The 18,197-nt window shown below is 47.1% G+C and overlaps 1 protein-coding gene across 1 annotated transcript in view; it reads left to right on the forward strand.

The window, feature by feature from the left end:
• Nucleotides 1-18,197, forward strand: part of LOC126108294 (adenylate cyclase type 5-like) — a 693,279-nt gene that overhangs the window by 428,466 nt on the left and 246,616 nt on the right. The window contains exon 6 of the mRNA XM_049913517.1: nucleotides 8,654-8,825. Coding sequence (XP_049769474.1) covers nucleotides 8,654-8,825 — 172 coding nt within the window. The remainder of the gene's footprint in view (nucleotides 1-8,653; nucleotides 8,826-18,197) is intronic.

Genomic DNA, 18,197 nt, shown 5'->3' on the forward strand with positions numbered 1-18,197 from the left:
TCAGACGAGTAACATAGTAGACAGACAATTGAAAAAACATGGCGACAGTCTGGTTTCTGTTCGCAAGAGATATAAAAATCACACCCAGCGACAGTATGATGTCCGTTCGCAACACTTCCGAAAAGACACACAACACTGAACACTCACTGAAACCCTGCACGAAATGTCGGTACAAAGATGACACACCCTAGCCAAGGGCAGATTGTGGGGGGGGGGGGGGGGGATCTGGACAGATGAGGGGGAAAACAAGGAGGGAGGAGAATGGACAGTGAGAGAGAGTGCAAGTAAAAGAGAGGGTGCTGGACACAGAAATATTGTGAACAAAAGAGAGAGGAGACAGTGTAAATGAAAAATACAGGTGAACCGAGACCATACATAGGCTGGGGGGGTGGGGGGGGGTGATCTAGATCCTTCGAGACCGGCGTACTTTAATCCACTGAAGCGCCAAAGAAACTAGTATATGCATCCGTATTCAAATACAGAGATACGTAAACAGGCAGAAGACGGCGCTGCGGACAACAAGTGTCTGCCGCAGTTGTTAGATCGGCTACTGCTGTTACAATGGCAGGTTATCAAGATTTAAGTGAGGCTGAACGTGGTATAGTGGGCGGACGAGTTATGGGACACAGCGTCTCCAACGTAGCGATGAAGTGCGAATTTTCATATAACGAACATTTCACAAGTGTACTGTGAATGTCTACCCGACGGGAGGCCCTAGCCACACGATATTTCATTTCATCAGGAATCCTGTAAGACATCAAATCCCCGACATCGCTGCAGCCGGAAGAAGATTTTGCAAGAACGGGACCAACGACGACTGAAGAGAATCGTTCAACGTGACAGAAGAGTAACCCTTCTGCAAATTGCTGCAGATTTCAATGCTGGGCCATCAAAAAGTGTGAGCGTATGGAGCATTCAACGAAATATGATCAAAATGGGCTTTCGGAGCCAAAGGTCCACTCGTGTAGCCTTGATGACTGCATGACACAAAGCCTTACGTCTAACTGTGGTGTGTCAATACTGACATTGGATTGCTGATGACTGGAAACATGTTGCCTGGTAGGACGAGTCTGGTTTCTAATTGTATCGAGCGGAGAGACGTCTACAGGTATGGAGACAACCTTATCAATCCATGGACCCTTCATGTAAGTAGGGGACTGTTTAAGCTGATGAAGGCTCTGTAATGACGGGGCCGGGAGGGGGGAGGCATGCAGTTGGAGTTATATGGAACCCCTGATAAGTCTAGATACTACTCTGACAGGTGACACGTATGTAAGCATCCTGTCTGATCATCTGCATCCATTAATGTCCATTCTGCATTCCGATGGACTGGGCAATTCCAGCACGACAATACAACACCCGAAACGTCCAGAATTGCTACAGAGTGGCTCCAGGAACACTCTTCTGAGTTTAAACACTTCTGCTGGTCACCAAACTCCTCAGATATGAACATTATTGACCTTGCAACATGCTGTTCAGAAGAGATCTCTACCCCTTCGTGCTCTTAGGGATTTATGAATAGCCCCAGAGAATTCATAGTGTCAGTTCACTCCAGCTCTACTTCAGACATTAGTCGAGTCCATGCACTTCTGCGTGCCCGGGGGGGGGGGGGGGTCCTAAAAGATGTCGGGCAGGTGTAGGAGTTTCTTTGGCTCTTCAGTGTATTACACTTCTTAGGCTCTTCAGTGTAGATACCCGCAAGGGAGGGCACAGTTTGGACATAAATTTTAAGCAAATAACTGTGAGGGAAAATGTATATTGGAGATAGTGGCAGTGGTGAAGAATGACTAAAGGAGATAGTCTAAGAGGGAGAGGAGCCAGTGACAGCAGGATATACTGTAAATTAAGGGGAGAAAACAGAGACAGTGGAAAAGAGACGTATACAGCCCGTGGCATTGAGAGAAGATGCTGAGTATGTGTATGAAAGGTTCACTAAAAGGGAGACAGCATAACATGATTTGTAACGTTCTGTGTTGAAAAAGTGCTAATATGTTCGCTTGTCAAAATTTTCTGATGAGGAAGGCGGAATCAAGATTGAAGACACTTGCTTTTCTGTTACAGTCTTTTAAAGAGGATATTCGCCTTTCTTGTGCTCCGAGGGGAACAATTTTCCGCTGTCTCTAAGTGCTTTTATTATATGACGTGGTAAACATGTTCACTGCTAACCACGTAATTAGATACTATCGGGTTTTTCTTGTTCGATGAATTCGTTATTTTACATTTACCCACATTTAAAGGGATCTGATATACGCTACGCCAAGTGGAAATGTCCATGTCGTTCTAGAGTTCCTTATTGTCGTTCAACATCTAAGCTTTCCTGTATATAACGGCATTATTACAGAACAACTTTACAGTGCTGCTGACTCTACTTAATAATGCACTTGCTTACAGTGAGTACATCGAAGGTCCTACGATAATTTCTTGGGGCCAGCCAGTAACATATTTGCGAAGATACTCAATATGATGGTTGAGTGATAAAAAAGTTAGAGGAGAAATATAATGCGACCTAACAGTTCAGAAATTTTTGGCATCAGTGGAAATGGCAATGAAACCCTGCAGACTTACACTGACGTGACAAAAAGTAAGGGATAGCGATATGCACGTATATAAGTGGCGGTAGCACCGCGTACACAAGGTATAAATGGGCAGGTGGCGATAGCACCGCGTACACAAGGTATAAAGGGGCAGGTGGCTGTAGCACCGAGTACACAAGGTATAAAGGGGCAGATGGCGGTAGCACCGCGTACACAAGGTATAAATGGGCAGGTGGCGGTAGCACCGCGTACACAAGGTATTAAGGGGCAGGTGGCGGTAGCACCGTGTACACAAGGTATAAATGGGCAGGTGGCGGTAGCACCGCGTACACAAGATATAAAGGGGCAGGTGGCGGTAGCACCATGTACACAAGGTATAAATGGGCAGGTGGCGGTAGCACTGCGTACACAAGGTATAAAGGGGCAGGTGGCTGTAGCACCGTGCACACAAGGTATAAAGGGGCAGGTGGCGGTAGCACCGCGTACACAAGGTATAAAGGGGCAGGTGGCGGTAGCACCATGTACACAAGGTGTTAAGGGGCAGGTGGCGGTAGCACCGTGTACACAAGGTATAAATGGGCAGGTGGCGGTAGCACCGCGTACACAAGGTGTAAAGGGGCAGGTGGCTGTAGCACCACATACACAAGGTATAAATGGGCAGGTGGCGGTAGCACTGCGTACACAAGGTATAAAGGGGCAGGTGGCGGTAGCACCGCGTACACAAGGTATAAATGGGCAGGTGGCGGTAGCACCGCGTACACAAGGTATAAAGGGGCAGGTGGCTGTAGCACCGTGTACACAAGGTATAAAGGGGCAGGTGGCGGTAGCACCGCGTACACAAGGTATAAATGGGCAGGTGGCGGTAGCACCGCATGCACAAGGTATTAAGGGGCAGGTGGCGGTAGCACCGTGTACACAAGGTATAAATGGGCAGGTGGCGGTAGCACCGCGTACACAAGGTATAAAGGGGCAGGTGGCGGTAGCACCGCGTACACAAGCTATAAATGGGCAGGTGGCGGTAGGACCGTGTACACAAGGTATAAAGGGGCAGGTGGCGGTAGCACCGCATACACAAGGTATTAAGGGGCAGGTGGCGGTAGCACCGCGTACACAAGGTATAAATGGGCAGGTGGTGGTAGCACCGCGTACACAAGGTATAAAGGGGCAGGTGGCGGTAGCACCATGTACACAAGGTATAAATGGGCAGGTGGCGGTAGCACCGCGTACACAAGGTATAAAGGGGCAGGTGGCAGTGGCACCGCATACACAAGGTATAAATGGGCAGGTGGCGGTAGCACTGCATACACAAGGTATAAAGGGACAGGTGGCGGTAGCACCGCGTACACAAGGTATAAATGGGCAACTCAATATCCCGAGTCGCATAGTGTCATCAGTCTGCCGAGGGTACCAAATTTCACACACTATGCAGTGGCCGATGGCCTTCACTTAACGACCGAGAGCACTGACGTTTATGTAGAGATGTCAGTATTAACAGACAAGTAACACTGGGTGAAATAAACACAGAAATCACTGTGGGAGGTACGACGAATGTTCCGTTACAAGCATATGACTGGCGCGAGTGCCTTTGCTAACAGCACAACATGGCCTGCAACGCCGCTTCTGGCATTGTGACCACATCGGCTGGACCCTAGATGACCTGGTCATATGCGTCCCGATTCCAGTTGGTAGGAGCTTATGGTAGGGTTAGAGTGTGGCACAGACCAGACAATGCCATGGATCAAAAATGTCAACGAGGCCCTGTGCAAGCTGGTGGTGGCTCCATAATGGTGTGGGCTGTGTTTACGTGGATTGGGCTGGGTCCTCTGGTAGGGGCTGAGACTATCATTGGCAGCAAACAGCTATTTTCGGTTATTTGGAGACTATTTGCAGCAATGCATGGACTTCGTGATTCCAAACAACAGTGTCATGTCAGTGGGCCACAATTGTTCGACATTGGTGTGAAGATCATTCTGGACAATTTGAGCGAGCGTTTTGGCCACCCAGATCATCTGACATGAATCCCATCGAAGATTTATGCCACATAATCGAGAGGTCAGTTCGTTATCGAGAGGTCAGTCATGGATGGTTGTAGAGACAGCATTATTCAATATTTCTAAAGAGTACTTGCAACGACTTTGAGTCCGTACTACGTCGAGTTACCGCGTAATGGCTGGCAATAGGAGGTCCGACATGATATTAGATCGCAATCCACGACTTTTGTCACCTCAGTGTATAAACAGCGTGAATTTTCTGAATGGAAACAAACATCAGGGAATGGGCTCTGAGAGCTTAAGGAGCAAGAAAGGTTGTAGGTTACGGCTGGAAATGCATTCCAAGAGAGGTACATGTGCTTGAAGGTGGAGGTTTCGGATCTTTGACAGCGACTGTAGTATCAAAACCAGGCAGGTGGCCCGCCAGCATGGGGCAAGCCAGGTGACTGTGTAGAAGTTTCTCCGCAGGTGTAACTATCCATGTCATTTACAACAGACTCAGTTACCTATGGACTTACCTGAACGGCGAAGTTCGTCACACAGGTCCCCATGGTGCTGTGGTTTTGGTCATCTGTGCTACTACAGATGAGGCTATCACTATATGGGACTGTGTCGTTAACCTTCATGGCAGGCACCTTTCTGCTATGGAGAATTGTCATGTTATGGTGACAGAGAAGCATCGGCACCTGCAGTGTATGGACAAGGATAACTTGTGACTGCCTCGTGGAACAAGCCGTCTTTTCACGATGCTGCACAGGCGAGGCATATCTGCCCTTCCTGCAGGTGATGCTGCCTGCCCTGCAGCAAGACAGGCTTTTGGTGGCCTGAAGGGTGACGCGGGCACTACGTGGTGGTCCCCCAGCTCACTGCCCTCTCAAGTGAGGAGCTAAAACTGTAGTACAGACGGAACATTTCCATTGTACGTGCTGAGCTTGCTCAGGATGGGGAAATGGGCGGGAAATTGGACGTCTGTGGTGTTAGGAGAAAGCCTACGAAAGAAGTTTGTCCAGTGACCAACGGAGGCTCCACTTTTTCAAAATCCTACACCTAAGGGGTACAGTCAACTCAAACTAGCTACAGCGGTAAGAGGCTGCCGCAATTAAATCGAGAGGCACTGAGACCCCAAAGGCAGGAACTAGTGGACACATGTGGTCGAGGACCGAGGTGGCAGGCAAGAGAGAGCTCTCAGTTCCAATGCACTCCTACCAAGCTGTCCGGCGCGCCCCACGTGACCGGGCTCCCAGTGCTCTCATTGGTGGGCGGAGGGTACTTCAGTGGGTGTCCTTCCGTCAGCGGTACTTCCGTGGGACGATGGTCACGTGGACTGAGCGTTGGTTCTGAAACGTCCCCTTAGAAAAATTATAAATGACTGTGCTTAAACTGACACACAATATTTATAGCGCAACGCAATCTGACTTTGAAAAATCCCTACAAAAGAATGGCCCTGACTAACAATAACCTATACTTTTCACAAATCACTTACCTCACAAAAATCTTCGTTACTCGAACTACTGCAATACAGCGAGCGCCACTACTGCCAGCTAAATAAAAGATTCTCACTACTGAAGGGACTAACTACTGATAGGCATAGTTAGCAAATGAAAGGTTTTGATAAAGAACAAACAACGTATTTACCTTAATAGTGTTCAAAAGTCATAATATATATGGCAGTTCATGGCATCCAGTCTTACAAATTTACTGTCTCTGATGGACACACGTCCAGATCATCCGCTCTCTAAACTCCGCCATCTCTCTCCCGACATCCACCACTGCGGGCGGCTCACCTCCAACTGCGCAACGCTATGCGCTCTTCACATCCAGCTGCCCAACACTACAGTAGCAAACAACAATGCCAACCAGCCACAGACTGCACACAGCACAGTCAGTAATTTTCATACAGAGCGCTACGTGGCGTTACCAACATAAAAACCTAAACAGCCTACTTACAGTTTTATGCAAAATCTCCGGTTCTATGGTGGTCCAGGTTCAGCCACTGTCATAACGAAAGGACAGCACAGTATATTATGTGAAAGACAATTAAAATAGAAAATTCGAAAAATTTTGGAAACCGTTTTTCCTCTCATTGAAACTGCTCGCCACACACATACTTTGAGTTCTACTGTGTAATTTCGATTATTGAAACCTACACTGTCAAAGGTCTTTTATCTGCACCTTCAAATGCATGTATAGCCCTCATAGTGTTCCTCGTTCAGAATGCATTCCCAGGTGCATGTCCATATGATATTTTTGATCCTTGTAGTCTCAGGAATCGTATCCTGCAGTTTGAACCCATTTAACACAGTCATCCTCTATAGGACGTGTCAGTTCAGCGTGGTTCTTCGTGATAAGATGAAGCTGTTTCTAGCAGTGTCTCCCGCCACGCCCATGCTCTTCAATAATTTTTTTTTTTCAGTAGAACCACCCGAGAAACCGTCACACAGAGATGAATGCTGCTTTGTCCACCAGGCATAAAATCTTTTTCTTAATTATTATTTTCTTGACGTAGTACATGTCAAATTAAAAAAAAAGTGCCAGTAGTTATTTTTATTATTCAGGGTATTTCAGAAGAAATAGTAAACATTGTGGGTTTCAAAGATTAATTCGAGTAAAGCATTACATATAACATTTGTCTGACTTCAATTGATTACAGAGGTGCACCCAGTTATAACGATAAGTTTTCGCTTCACTTGTTGGTACTCAGTTTGCTATGGATCTAGTTACTGAATATCATTTTTGAATTTGAAGTGACGAAGATGTGCTTGAGTTTACACAATTGAATATTTCACCTGTGATTGTGATTTGTTGGCCAATTATACTGTATACTTTACGCATGATGCATGTATTTATAAATCCTGTGTATAGCGACATACCTGAACGGGTAATGAAGTGGAAACGCTGCTTCTGCTGCTTGTAGAGAATACATTAGACGATTTCCTAACAGCACAGTACCAGCCTGAACAGCGTCGGTGAGCGTCGTCCTTTGCTGAAATAATCTCGGTTTATCAGCGGCATCGCGGCATCGTGTAGTCGCAACGTTTCGACGAGTTCCCTACTCATACTTTTCATCTTCGCCTGAGCGAAGAAGAAAGGAAGGAAGATTACTGTTTAATGTCTCGTCGACAGAGGGATCGTTAGAGACGGAATACAAGCCCAAATTACCAAAGGATGGAGAAGGATATCGGCTGTTTCCTTTGGAAAGAAGCCGGCTGAAGCGATTCAGGGAAATAATGCCAGTTAAATCTCGGTGGCCGGACACAGATGTGAAACGTCTTCCTCCATAATGTAAGTCCCTTGTGCTAACTCTTGCGCCACCTCACTCAGTCCTGGGGTGTGAAATTAAACGCCATCCAGCCATGTAGTTCCCAAACTTATTTTATTTAGCTACCACTTTCGGCGATTTAGTACGTCATCTTCAGGCCCCTGACCGACCTGTAGGAAGATTCCACCTCGGTTCTGATCGAAATAGGGACCTGCAATACTGGTATTAATAGATTTTGGCGTGCTATAGCTATACGTTCAACTATGGATCGCTATAGGAAGCAGAAATCTACTAATATCAGTATTGCTGGCTTCTGTTTTGATCAGAATCGAGGTGAATCTTCCTACACGTCGGTCGGCGGCCTGAAGATGGCGTAGGAAATCGCCGAAACTTTTAGCCACATAAAATAAGTTCGGAAACTAGACGACTGAAAGGTGTTTGATTTTACATCCTGTATCGAACAGCCGAGTCCCCAATCGTCTCTGAAAAGACGGACATGCGGTCAATCGGTCTTCGCCTGAAGATGACAAGTTGTAAACTCGTGGAAACGTGGCGACAACGCGACGTCGCAACTCGACTGTTAGCATCCGGAAGATCTGATTTTTGGCGGCCGGCCGGAGTGACCGTGCGGTTCTAAGCGCTACAGTCTGGAACCGCGTGACCCCTACGGTCGCAGGTTCGAATCCTGCCTCGGGCATGGATGTGTGTGATGTCCTGAGGTTAGTTAGGTTTAAGTAGTTCTAAGTTCTAGGGGACTGATGACCTCAGTAGCTAGGTCCCATAGTGCTCACAGCCATTTGAACCATTTGATTATTGGGAGTGGATTTGTGACCACGCTGGCACGTGTCTTTTTGCACGTGTGCCTGCAGACGCGTGCACGTGACCAGCGAGACGCTGCGCTGCCTGGGCGGCGACTACGCGGTGGAGGCGGGCCACGGCGGCGAGCGGAACGCCTACCTGCGCGACCACAACATCGAGACGTTCCTCATCGTGCCGCAGTCCGGCGGCGGGCAGGCGTCCACGCCCGCCTCCAGGGCCTCCGTGAGTAGCCCGCACCACGGCACGGCGCCAGCCGCTCGGCCCACGCGCCGCCGCTGCACTGCCGCACCGAGTCCCACAACACACCTCACACACCGATCATTATGGCCAACTACGTAATTTATTTATTGTTCCGTGGGACCAAATTAAGGAGAAGTCTCCACGGTCATGGAACGAGTCAATACATGAAATTATAACACCATAGTAGAAACAGGTAAAATACAAGAAACGTATTCAGGCGACAATTCCTAAGTTTAAATAAAGAAAATCAACAATGTAATACTGGAATTTGCTTAATTTCTCGCCTCTTCCAGGAGCTCCTCGACAGGATAGAAGGAGTGAGCCATGAGGAAACTCTTCAGTTTAGACTTAAAAGCGTTTGGGCTGCTGCTAAGATTTTTGAGTTCTTGTGGCAGCTTATTGAAAACGGATGCAGCAGAATAGTGCACTCCTTTCTGCACAAGAGTGAAGGAAGTGCATTCCACATGCAGATTTGATTTCTGCCTAGTAATAACTGAGTGAAAGCTGCTAACTCTTGGGAATAAGCTAATATTGCTAACAACAAACGACATTAAAGAAAATATATACTGTGAGGGCAATGTCAGAATTCCCAGACTATTGAATATGGGTCGACAAGAGGTTCTCGAACTTACACCACATGTAGCTCGAACAGCCCGTTTTTGAGCCAAAAATACCCTTTTTGAATCAGAAGAATTACCCCAAAAAATAATGCCATATGACATAAGCGTATGAAAAAATGCGAAGTAGACTACTTTTCGTGTTGAGCTGTCACTTATTTCAGATACTGTTCTAACGGTAAATAAAGCAGCATTTAGTTTCTGAACAAGATCCTGAACATGGGCTCTCCACAACAGCTTACTATCTATCCGAACGCCTAGGAACTTGAACTGTTCGTCTCGCTTATAATATGCCCATTCTGTCTGATCAAAATATCAGTTCTTGTTGAATTGTGAGTTAGAAACTGTAAAAACTGAGTCTTACTGTGATTTAGCATCAAATTATTTTCCACAAGCCACGAACTTATTTCATGAACTACATTATTTGATAATGTTTCAATATTACACACAAGATCCTTCACTACCAAGCTGGTGTCATCAGCAAACAGAAATATTTTTGAATCACCTGTAATACTAGAAGGCATACCATTTATATAAATAAGAAACAGCAGCGGCCCCAGCACCGACCCTTGGCGAACGCCCCACTTAACAGTGCCCCATTGGGACTGAACATCACTACCATTCTCAATATTGCGGAGAATTACCTTCTGCTTTCTGTTCTTAAAGTAAGAGGCGAACCAATTGTAAGCTACTCCCCTTACTCCATTATGGCCCAACTTCTGCAGTAATATTTTGTGGTCAACACAGTCAAGAGCCTTCGTTAAATCAATGAAAACACCTAGCGTTCGCAACCTTTTATTTAATCCGTCCAAAACCTCACAGAGGAAAGAGAATATAGCATTTTCAGTTGTTAAACCATTTCTAAAACCAAACTGTATTTTTCACAGCGTATTATGTGAATTTAAATGCACCAGTAACCTTGTGTATACAACCTTCTCGATAACTTTAGCAAACACCGATGGCATAGAAATAGGTCTAAAATGGTCAGCATTATCCCTGTCTCCCTTTTTATAAAGCGGCTTCACTACCGTGTACTGTAATCGGTTAGGAATCCGACCACTCCTAAAGGAGAAGTTACAGATATGCCTAAGTACTGGGCTAACATACATAGAACAGTACTTCAGTATTCTGCTACATACCCTGTCAATAGCCAGTATGTCCAGCTATGGTGCGGATAACAGCGTCGACGCGTCGTCGCATGAAAGCAATGAGGCCTTGGTGGGTCGCTGGAAGCAGTTGGCGCCACATCTGCGCACATAGCTCGCTTAATTCTCGTAAATTCGTGGAACAGGGGCGATAAGTTCTGACCCCACATTCAATCACATCCCAGATGTCTTCGACCGGATTCAGCTCTGGCCAGTTGGGGAGCCAGCACATCAATTAGAACTCGCCTCTCCTCGAACCACTCCAACACACTCCTGGCCTTGTGACATGGGGCATTATCTTGCTGAAAAATGACACTGCCACTGGGAAACGTGATCGTCACGAACAGGCGTACATGATCCGCAACCAGTGTACGATACTCCTTGAACCGTTATATTTACTTTCAAAACCTTTTCTTGAGAATTTACTTTATTTACTAGCGATTCCTCAAGAACATTAACACATTTAATCACACTACCTGAGCGTGGAAGTCATTGCCAATGGGTAACTAATGAAAACTAATTAAATTTCTTTCAGCAAATGGAAATTTTATTCCTAAAAGCCCTTTCTTTCTTTTTGAAACAGATTTAAAACTATAATCAGAAAGCACCCTCTAAATATAAAGCTACAGTTTATTCAGAGGCAGAAAGAAGAAATTTTGACACTATGAGCTTTCGGGTTGATAACCTTGCCGCTCCCTTCTGACACATCGTAGTCACGACCGCTCACAACAACCTCTGAAAGACTACACTGGTGCAAATCTGCAACACACCAGATTACTTTAAACTAAAAATTTTAACAACTCACAAAAGCACATAAACTATGCACCCTATAGAAGGGATGGAAATGGTACAAAACACTAACATTAAAAAATTTAACTTGCCACCGAAGGTGTAACTTGATTTAAAAAAAAAACTCTTACGGTGGAAGGGTAGCAACTTTATATACTGAAATGACCATTTAAATAAAAACCCATGAAATGCAGTCTTACATGAAATGTAAAAACATGCTCTATATATCACATATACCGCCACTCAAGATGATAGGCAAGATAAAAACATATTTCAGGAATTCGGCCGTTACACTTCAAGGAATAAATTCGTTAACACCGAATCCGACAAACATGACAAAGACAGCTATTAACGTACGGCAGTCCGACAGACAGACAGACACTAACTGCCTAACAAATGCGGACGGGAGACAGACAACCAAGCTGGGGACGAGAGACTCTCCAAGAAAACCAGTAGAATTTAACAAATCAATGAAACAACATATCACGAATCACTTAACTTCTAATGAACTGCGATGTCTGGCAAAGACCTGGCGCAGCACCCCCAAACCGCTCTCCCGAACCGTCCGCTGCCAGCCGCTTCGAAGGACGCAGGAAGGCGCGCCGATCTGCCGTCTCACGGCGTCGCAGCTCGCGCCGGCCAGCCCGTTGTCGTGGCTTGACTCCTGTTGCTCTCGTGTCGGCCGCGAAGCCACTACCCCCCGCTATACGGCGCGGCCCACTGGACTCACGTGGCGACCTCACATGCGCCGACGCTCAAGACGGACAAGTCATCTCGTGTCCCAGTGCGCGACCAACCAACCGATCGATCCAACCGCCAATGACCTTTGCTTGAGCAACTCGAACAGACTGGCGGCCTAACACATACTAGCACTCCGGGCGACAGACAGACACTGACTGCCCCACATTGACCCGGCTGACCAACTGACCCCACTCGCCGCCTAGCGAGCTCATAGCGCCCCTTAAATGCACGTGAACAGGCAACCTTTCCCCTTTCCCACCAGAGGGAGACACCAAAGCTGCGATTGCCACAACGGCGCCGCCGCCAGAAACGGAGGGCGACTGCTTTACATAACGCGCTGCGGCGCGCTCTTCAAAACAGGCAGTTTTTACCATGGCTCACTCTTTGGCCGTCGTTGCGCCTTGTACGACCTCCACTGGACTCATGGATACCCACGTGAATGTTCTCCAGAGCATAATGGAGCGGCCGCCAACTTGTCTCTGTACTGTAGTACAGGTGTTGAGTAGGTGTTCCCCTGGGAGACGACCGATTCGCGCCCTCACTTCGGCATTATGAAGAAGGTATCGCAATTAGTCAGACTGCGCCACGCTCTGTCACTGCGTGAACGTCCACTGCTGCTGGCTGTGTGCCCATTTCAGTCGTAGTTACCGATGTCGTGATGTTAACACAGACATACACTCAGGGGTCGTTGGCTGTGGAGGCCCATCTTTAATAGTGTTCGGTGTACTATGTCTTCAGACACACTAGTACCCTGTCCAGCATTAAAGTGTGATATCAGTTCCGCCATAGTTCGCCGCCTGTCCTGTTTTATTAGTCTGCCCAACCTACAGCGTCCAACAGCTGTAATGTGGGGTGGGCACCCAACCGCATGACATTTGGACGAGGGTTCACTTCGGCACTCCCACGTGTTGAAGACACTCAGCACAGCATTCCTCGAACACCCGACAAGTCATGCTGTTTCCGAAATGTTCGTGCTGAGCCTCCGGGCCAACACAATCGGTCCTCGGTCAGACTCAGGTAGATCACGTGCCTTCCTCATTCTACGCAGGGACAGCACGCTCACTGGTACTACACGCACCGTACGTGTCACTGACGTGTAGTCACTCCTCGCAGGGTGACGCTGCTACCACCTGGACGGGTTTACATCGGCAGTGGGTCGATGGTCACAATGCTCTGGCTGATCAATGCACAATCACACTGGACAAGAAAATTTCTCACCCTCACTCACCTTGGATTTATGTCAAATAGATTTCGAGATATGTCTGTCATGCCCTCTTAAAGGGTTGGAACTTATTGGACGGAACCCGAGTAGGACTCCAGGCGGCAGACAGCGCCAGCGTCCTGCTCGTGTTGTCCGTAAAAATTCATACCTAACATTGGGCCTCCTGACATCTATTGGTAGCCGTGTAGACCGCACACGGAAGAGTCTATGCTGTGTCCTGCCACGCAATTATCGAATATTGAACTATGTACATCCCAAAAAATTATTTTCTATATTTCTGCTCACGACGGAAACGCCACAAGGCGTGAGCAACCGATTCGGCGCTTACTTGGCAAGTCACCTGTGTAGAACGTAAATGAAAGACCCTAACATATTTTCGCTCAACACCCGCCCTCACGCCTCTCCTATCTAGTTTTTGAGAAAACCGCCCCTGAAACACTTGATGCGCAATTGACTCAAAACTGACAGGAGTTATTGGTAATTGAAAACTTAGTATTTCGCACCATCATACATTAAAGAGCCAAAGAAACTGGTACACGTGCCTAATATCATGTAGGGCCACCACGTGCACGCAGAAGGGCCTCAACACGACATGGAATGGACGTGACTACTGTCAGAAGTAGTGCTGAAGGGAACTGAGACCATGAATCCAGCAGCACTGTCCATACGTCCGTAAGAGTACGAGGTGGCTGAGATCTCTATCGAACAGCACGTTGCAAGGCATCCCAGTTATGCTCAACGATGTTCGTATCTGGTGAGTTTGGCGATCAGCAGAAGTGTTTAAACTCAGAGTGTTCGTGGAGCCAATCTGTAGCAATTCTGGAGTTGTGACGTGCCGCATTGTCCTCCTCGAATTGCCCAAGTCGGTCGGGATGCACAACTGACATGAATGGATGCAGGTGAACAGAGAGGATGCTTATATACGTGTCACCTGTCAGAGTCGTATCTAGACGTATCAGGGGTTCCATAACACTCCAAACGCACACACCCCACACCATTACAGAGCCTCCACTAGCTCGAACAGTCCCTTGCTGACATGCAGGATCCATGGATTCATGAGGTTGTCTCCATAGCCCGACAACTCCATACCCTAGATACAATGTAAAACGAGACTCGTCTGACTGGGTAACATGTTTCCACTCATCAGCATTGCAATGTCGGTGTTGATGGGCCTCTGGCTCCAAAAGCCCGTATCGATGATGTTTCCTTGAGCGCTTCGCATGCTGACAGTTGTTGATGGCCCAGCATTGAAGTCTGCAGCAATTTGCAGAAAGAATACACTTTCGTCACGTTTAAAGATCCTCTTAGGTCGTTGTTGGACCTGTTCTTGCAGGATATTTTTCCGGGCGCAGCGAAGTCGGAGATTTCGTTCAAATGTCTCTGAGCACTATGGGACTTAACATCGGAGGCCATCAATCCCCTGGAACTTAGAACTACTTAAACCTAACTAACCTAAAGACATCACATACATCCATTCCCGAGTCAGAATTCGAACCTGCGACAGTAGCGGTCGCGCAGTTGCAGACTGAAGCACCTAGAACCACTCGGCCACACCGGCCGGCGTCGGAGATTTGATGTTTTACCAGATTCCTGATATTCACGGTACACTCGTGAAATGGTTGTAACGGAAAAATCCCCACTTCATCGCTACGTCGGAGATTCTGTGTCCCATCGCTCCTGCACCGACTGTGACACCACGTTGAAACTCACTTACATTTTATAATCTGCCATTGTGGTAGCAGTAACCGATATAACAAGTGCACCAGACAAAACAGGCAGAAGACGGCACGGCGATCCGCAACGCCTGTATAAGACAACAGGTGCCTGGCGCAGTTGTTTGATTAGTTACTGCTGCTACAAAGGCAGACTATCAAGATTTAAGTGAGTGTGAACGTGGTGTTATAGCGCACGAATGACGGGACACAGCATCTCCGAGGTAGCGATGAAGTGGGGTTTTTCCCGTACGACCATTTCGCAAGTGAACCGTGAATATCAGGAATCCGGCAAAACATCAAATCTCCGACGTCGCTGCGGCCGGAAAAACATATTGCAAGAACGGGACCAACGACGACTGAAGAGAACCGCTCAGTGTGACAGAAGTGCTACCCTTCCGTAGATTGCTGCCGATTTCAATGCTGGGCAGTCAACAAGTGTCACCAAGCAAACTATTCAACGAAACAATACCGCTATGGGGTGTCGGAGCCAAAGCCTCACTCGTGAACCATTGATGACTTAAGGGCATAAAGGTTTACTCCTCGTCCTGCCCCGTCAACAACGGCATTCGACTGTTGATGACTGGAAACATGTTGCCTGGTCAGACGAGTTTCGTTTCAAATTCTATCAAGCGGATGGACGTGTAGATGTGTGGAGACAACCACATGAATCCATGGACCATGCATGTTAGCAGGGGACTGTTCAAGCTGATGGTGGCTCTGAAATGGTGTGGGGCGTGTGCAGTAGGAGTGATATGGGACTACTGATGCGTCTATATACGACTCTGGCAGAGACAGATTCGTAAGCATCCTGTCTGATCATCTGCATCCATTCATGTCCATTGGGCATTCCGACGCACTTGGGCAATTCCAGCAGGACAATGGGACATCTCACACTTCCAGAATTGCTACAAAGTGGCCCCAACAACACTCTTCTGAGTTTAAACACTTCTGATGGTCACCAAACTACCCAGACATGAATGTTATTGAGCATATCTGGGATTCTTTTCAACGTGCTGTTCAGAAGAGATCTCCACCCCCTTGTACTTACGGATTTATGCACAGTCCTGCAGGATTCATGGTGTCAATTCCTGCCCAGCCTTGCTTCAGACATTAGTCGCCACGTCGTTGTGTCGGCACTTCTGCATCCTCACGGGGGCCCTACACGATATTATGCAAGTGTACCTGTTTCTTTGGCTTTTCAGTGTAATTTAGGAGCAGTTTTCTAAAAACCTGGGAGTGCTGAACCATATCTTAGCTCCTTCCATTGTTGATTGTACACAAGCGACTTGCAAGACTTGCAAAACATGAGCAGAATCGGCTGTCCCTGTCGGCGACCTTCCCCTTGTAAGTGCGGAACCACATACTGCTTTCGCCTTTCACCTGCAGCATTGTTGGCCCACGGATCGCTACATAGTTTTGACAAAGCAAATTTCAATGGTAGAGGTGGTTTCATTGTCCTGGATTAAGAAAACAGCAATTTCAGTTGATAAGGAGTAGTTGATGATCGTGATACTGATCCACAATTCTGTTTGGACTGTTGGCGAGATACGTGCCGCACAAAGGAATATAATGTAGTGAAGCCTTTGAAATACTGTAGCGCCTAAATGAATATTCGTAAAATAACTCTGATAGTAGAAAGTGTCATAAGAAATCACACGCAATATGTGTCCTTAAAGCATGCTCCAATGTTAGCAATCAGCCAATTTATCTTCTGAATGAGAACAAAATTCAGTACAACATTTCAATTCTCCTAGTTTTAATATTTTAAAATAACATTTATAAGATTAAAAGTACCAAGTTTCGTCATTTGAAATTAAATCTCGAACACATTTACTTCATTCACCGTTACAAAACAGTACGCATGGTGAAAAACAGCAGTCCGTATGCCCCATCCAGGATGACTAAGGCCATTCTCAATGTACTACAGCTTCACCCTATGTACCGATCACCGTCAACAGTTTCACCTGGCCCCACTTAATGAGGCACTACGAAAAAGTCCGACAGGTAATCCAGGATATTGGCACAAAATCTCATTATGTTGGATTTTACGCTACCAGTTCTCGTCCACTTACTGGTCCGATTCTGGTGGTGAAAGTTTTTTCCATGACTAGACTTTGGACATGCTATCCCTGCAGCGAGCACCACGACACAAACCCGCCTCAGAAACTCCGACTACACAGGGGAAAGTACACTGAAGAACCAAAGAAACTGCCTAATATCATGTAGGGCCCTTGCAAGCACGTAGAAGTGCTGCAACACATGGCATAGACTCAACTAATGTCTGAAGCAGTGCTGGAGGGAACTGACACCATTAAGCCGTCAGGACTGTCCACAAACTGGTAGAGGAAGACGGGGTGGAGATCTCTTTTGAACAACACGTTGCAAGGCATCCCAGATATGCTCAATAATGTTCATGTCTGGGAAGTATGGTAGCCAGCGGAAGTGTTTAAAGTCAGAAGAGTTTTCCTGGAGACACTCTGTAGCAACTGTGGACGTGTGGGGTGTCGCAATGTCCTACTGGAATTGCCCAAGTCCATCAATACGCACAACGGCCATGAACGGATGCAAGTGATCAGACAGGATGCTTACGTATGTGTCGCCTGTGTCTATCTAGACGTGTCAGGGGTCCCATATCTCTCCAACTGTACACGCCCCACACCGTTTCAGAGCCTCCACCAGCTTGAACAGTCCCTTGCTGACATGCAGGGTCCAAGGACTCATGAGGTTGTCTCCATACGCGGACACGTCCACCTGCTCGATATAGTTTGAAACGAGACTCGTCCGACTAGGGAATATGTTTCCAGTCATCAACAGTACAATGTCGGTGTTGACGGGGCCTTCGGCTCCGAAATCCCATATCGATGACGTTTCGTAGAATGGTTCCCACGCTGACACTTGTTGATGGCCCAGCATTGGACTCTGTAGCAATTTTCGGAAAGGCTGCACTTCTGTCACGCTGAAAGATTCTCTTCAGTCGTCGTTGACCCTGTTCTTGCAGGGTCTATTTTCGGTCGCAGCGATGTCGGAGATCTGATGTTTTTCTGGATTCCTAATATTCATGGTACACTCGTGAAATGGTGGTACAGGAAAATCGCGAGTTCATCGCTACCTCGGAGATTCTGTGT

This window comes from Schistocerca cancellata, chromosome 11 (assembly GCF_023864275.1).
Source record: "Schistocerca cancellata isolate TAMUIC-IGC-003103 chromosome 11, iqSchCanc2.1, whole genome shotgun sequence".
Taxonomy (NCBI): Eukaryota; Metazoa; Arthropoda; class Insecta; order Orthoptera; family Acrididae; genus Schistocerca; species Schistocerca cancellata.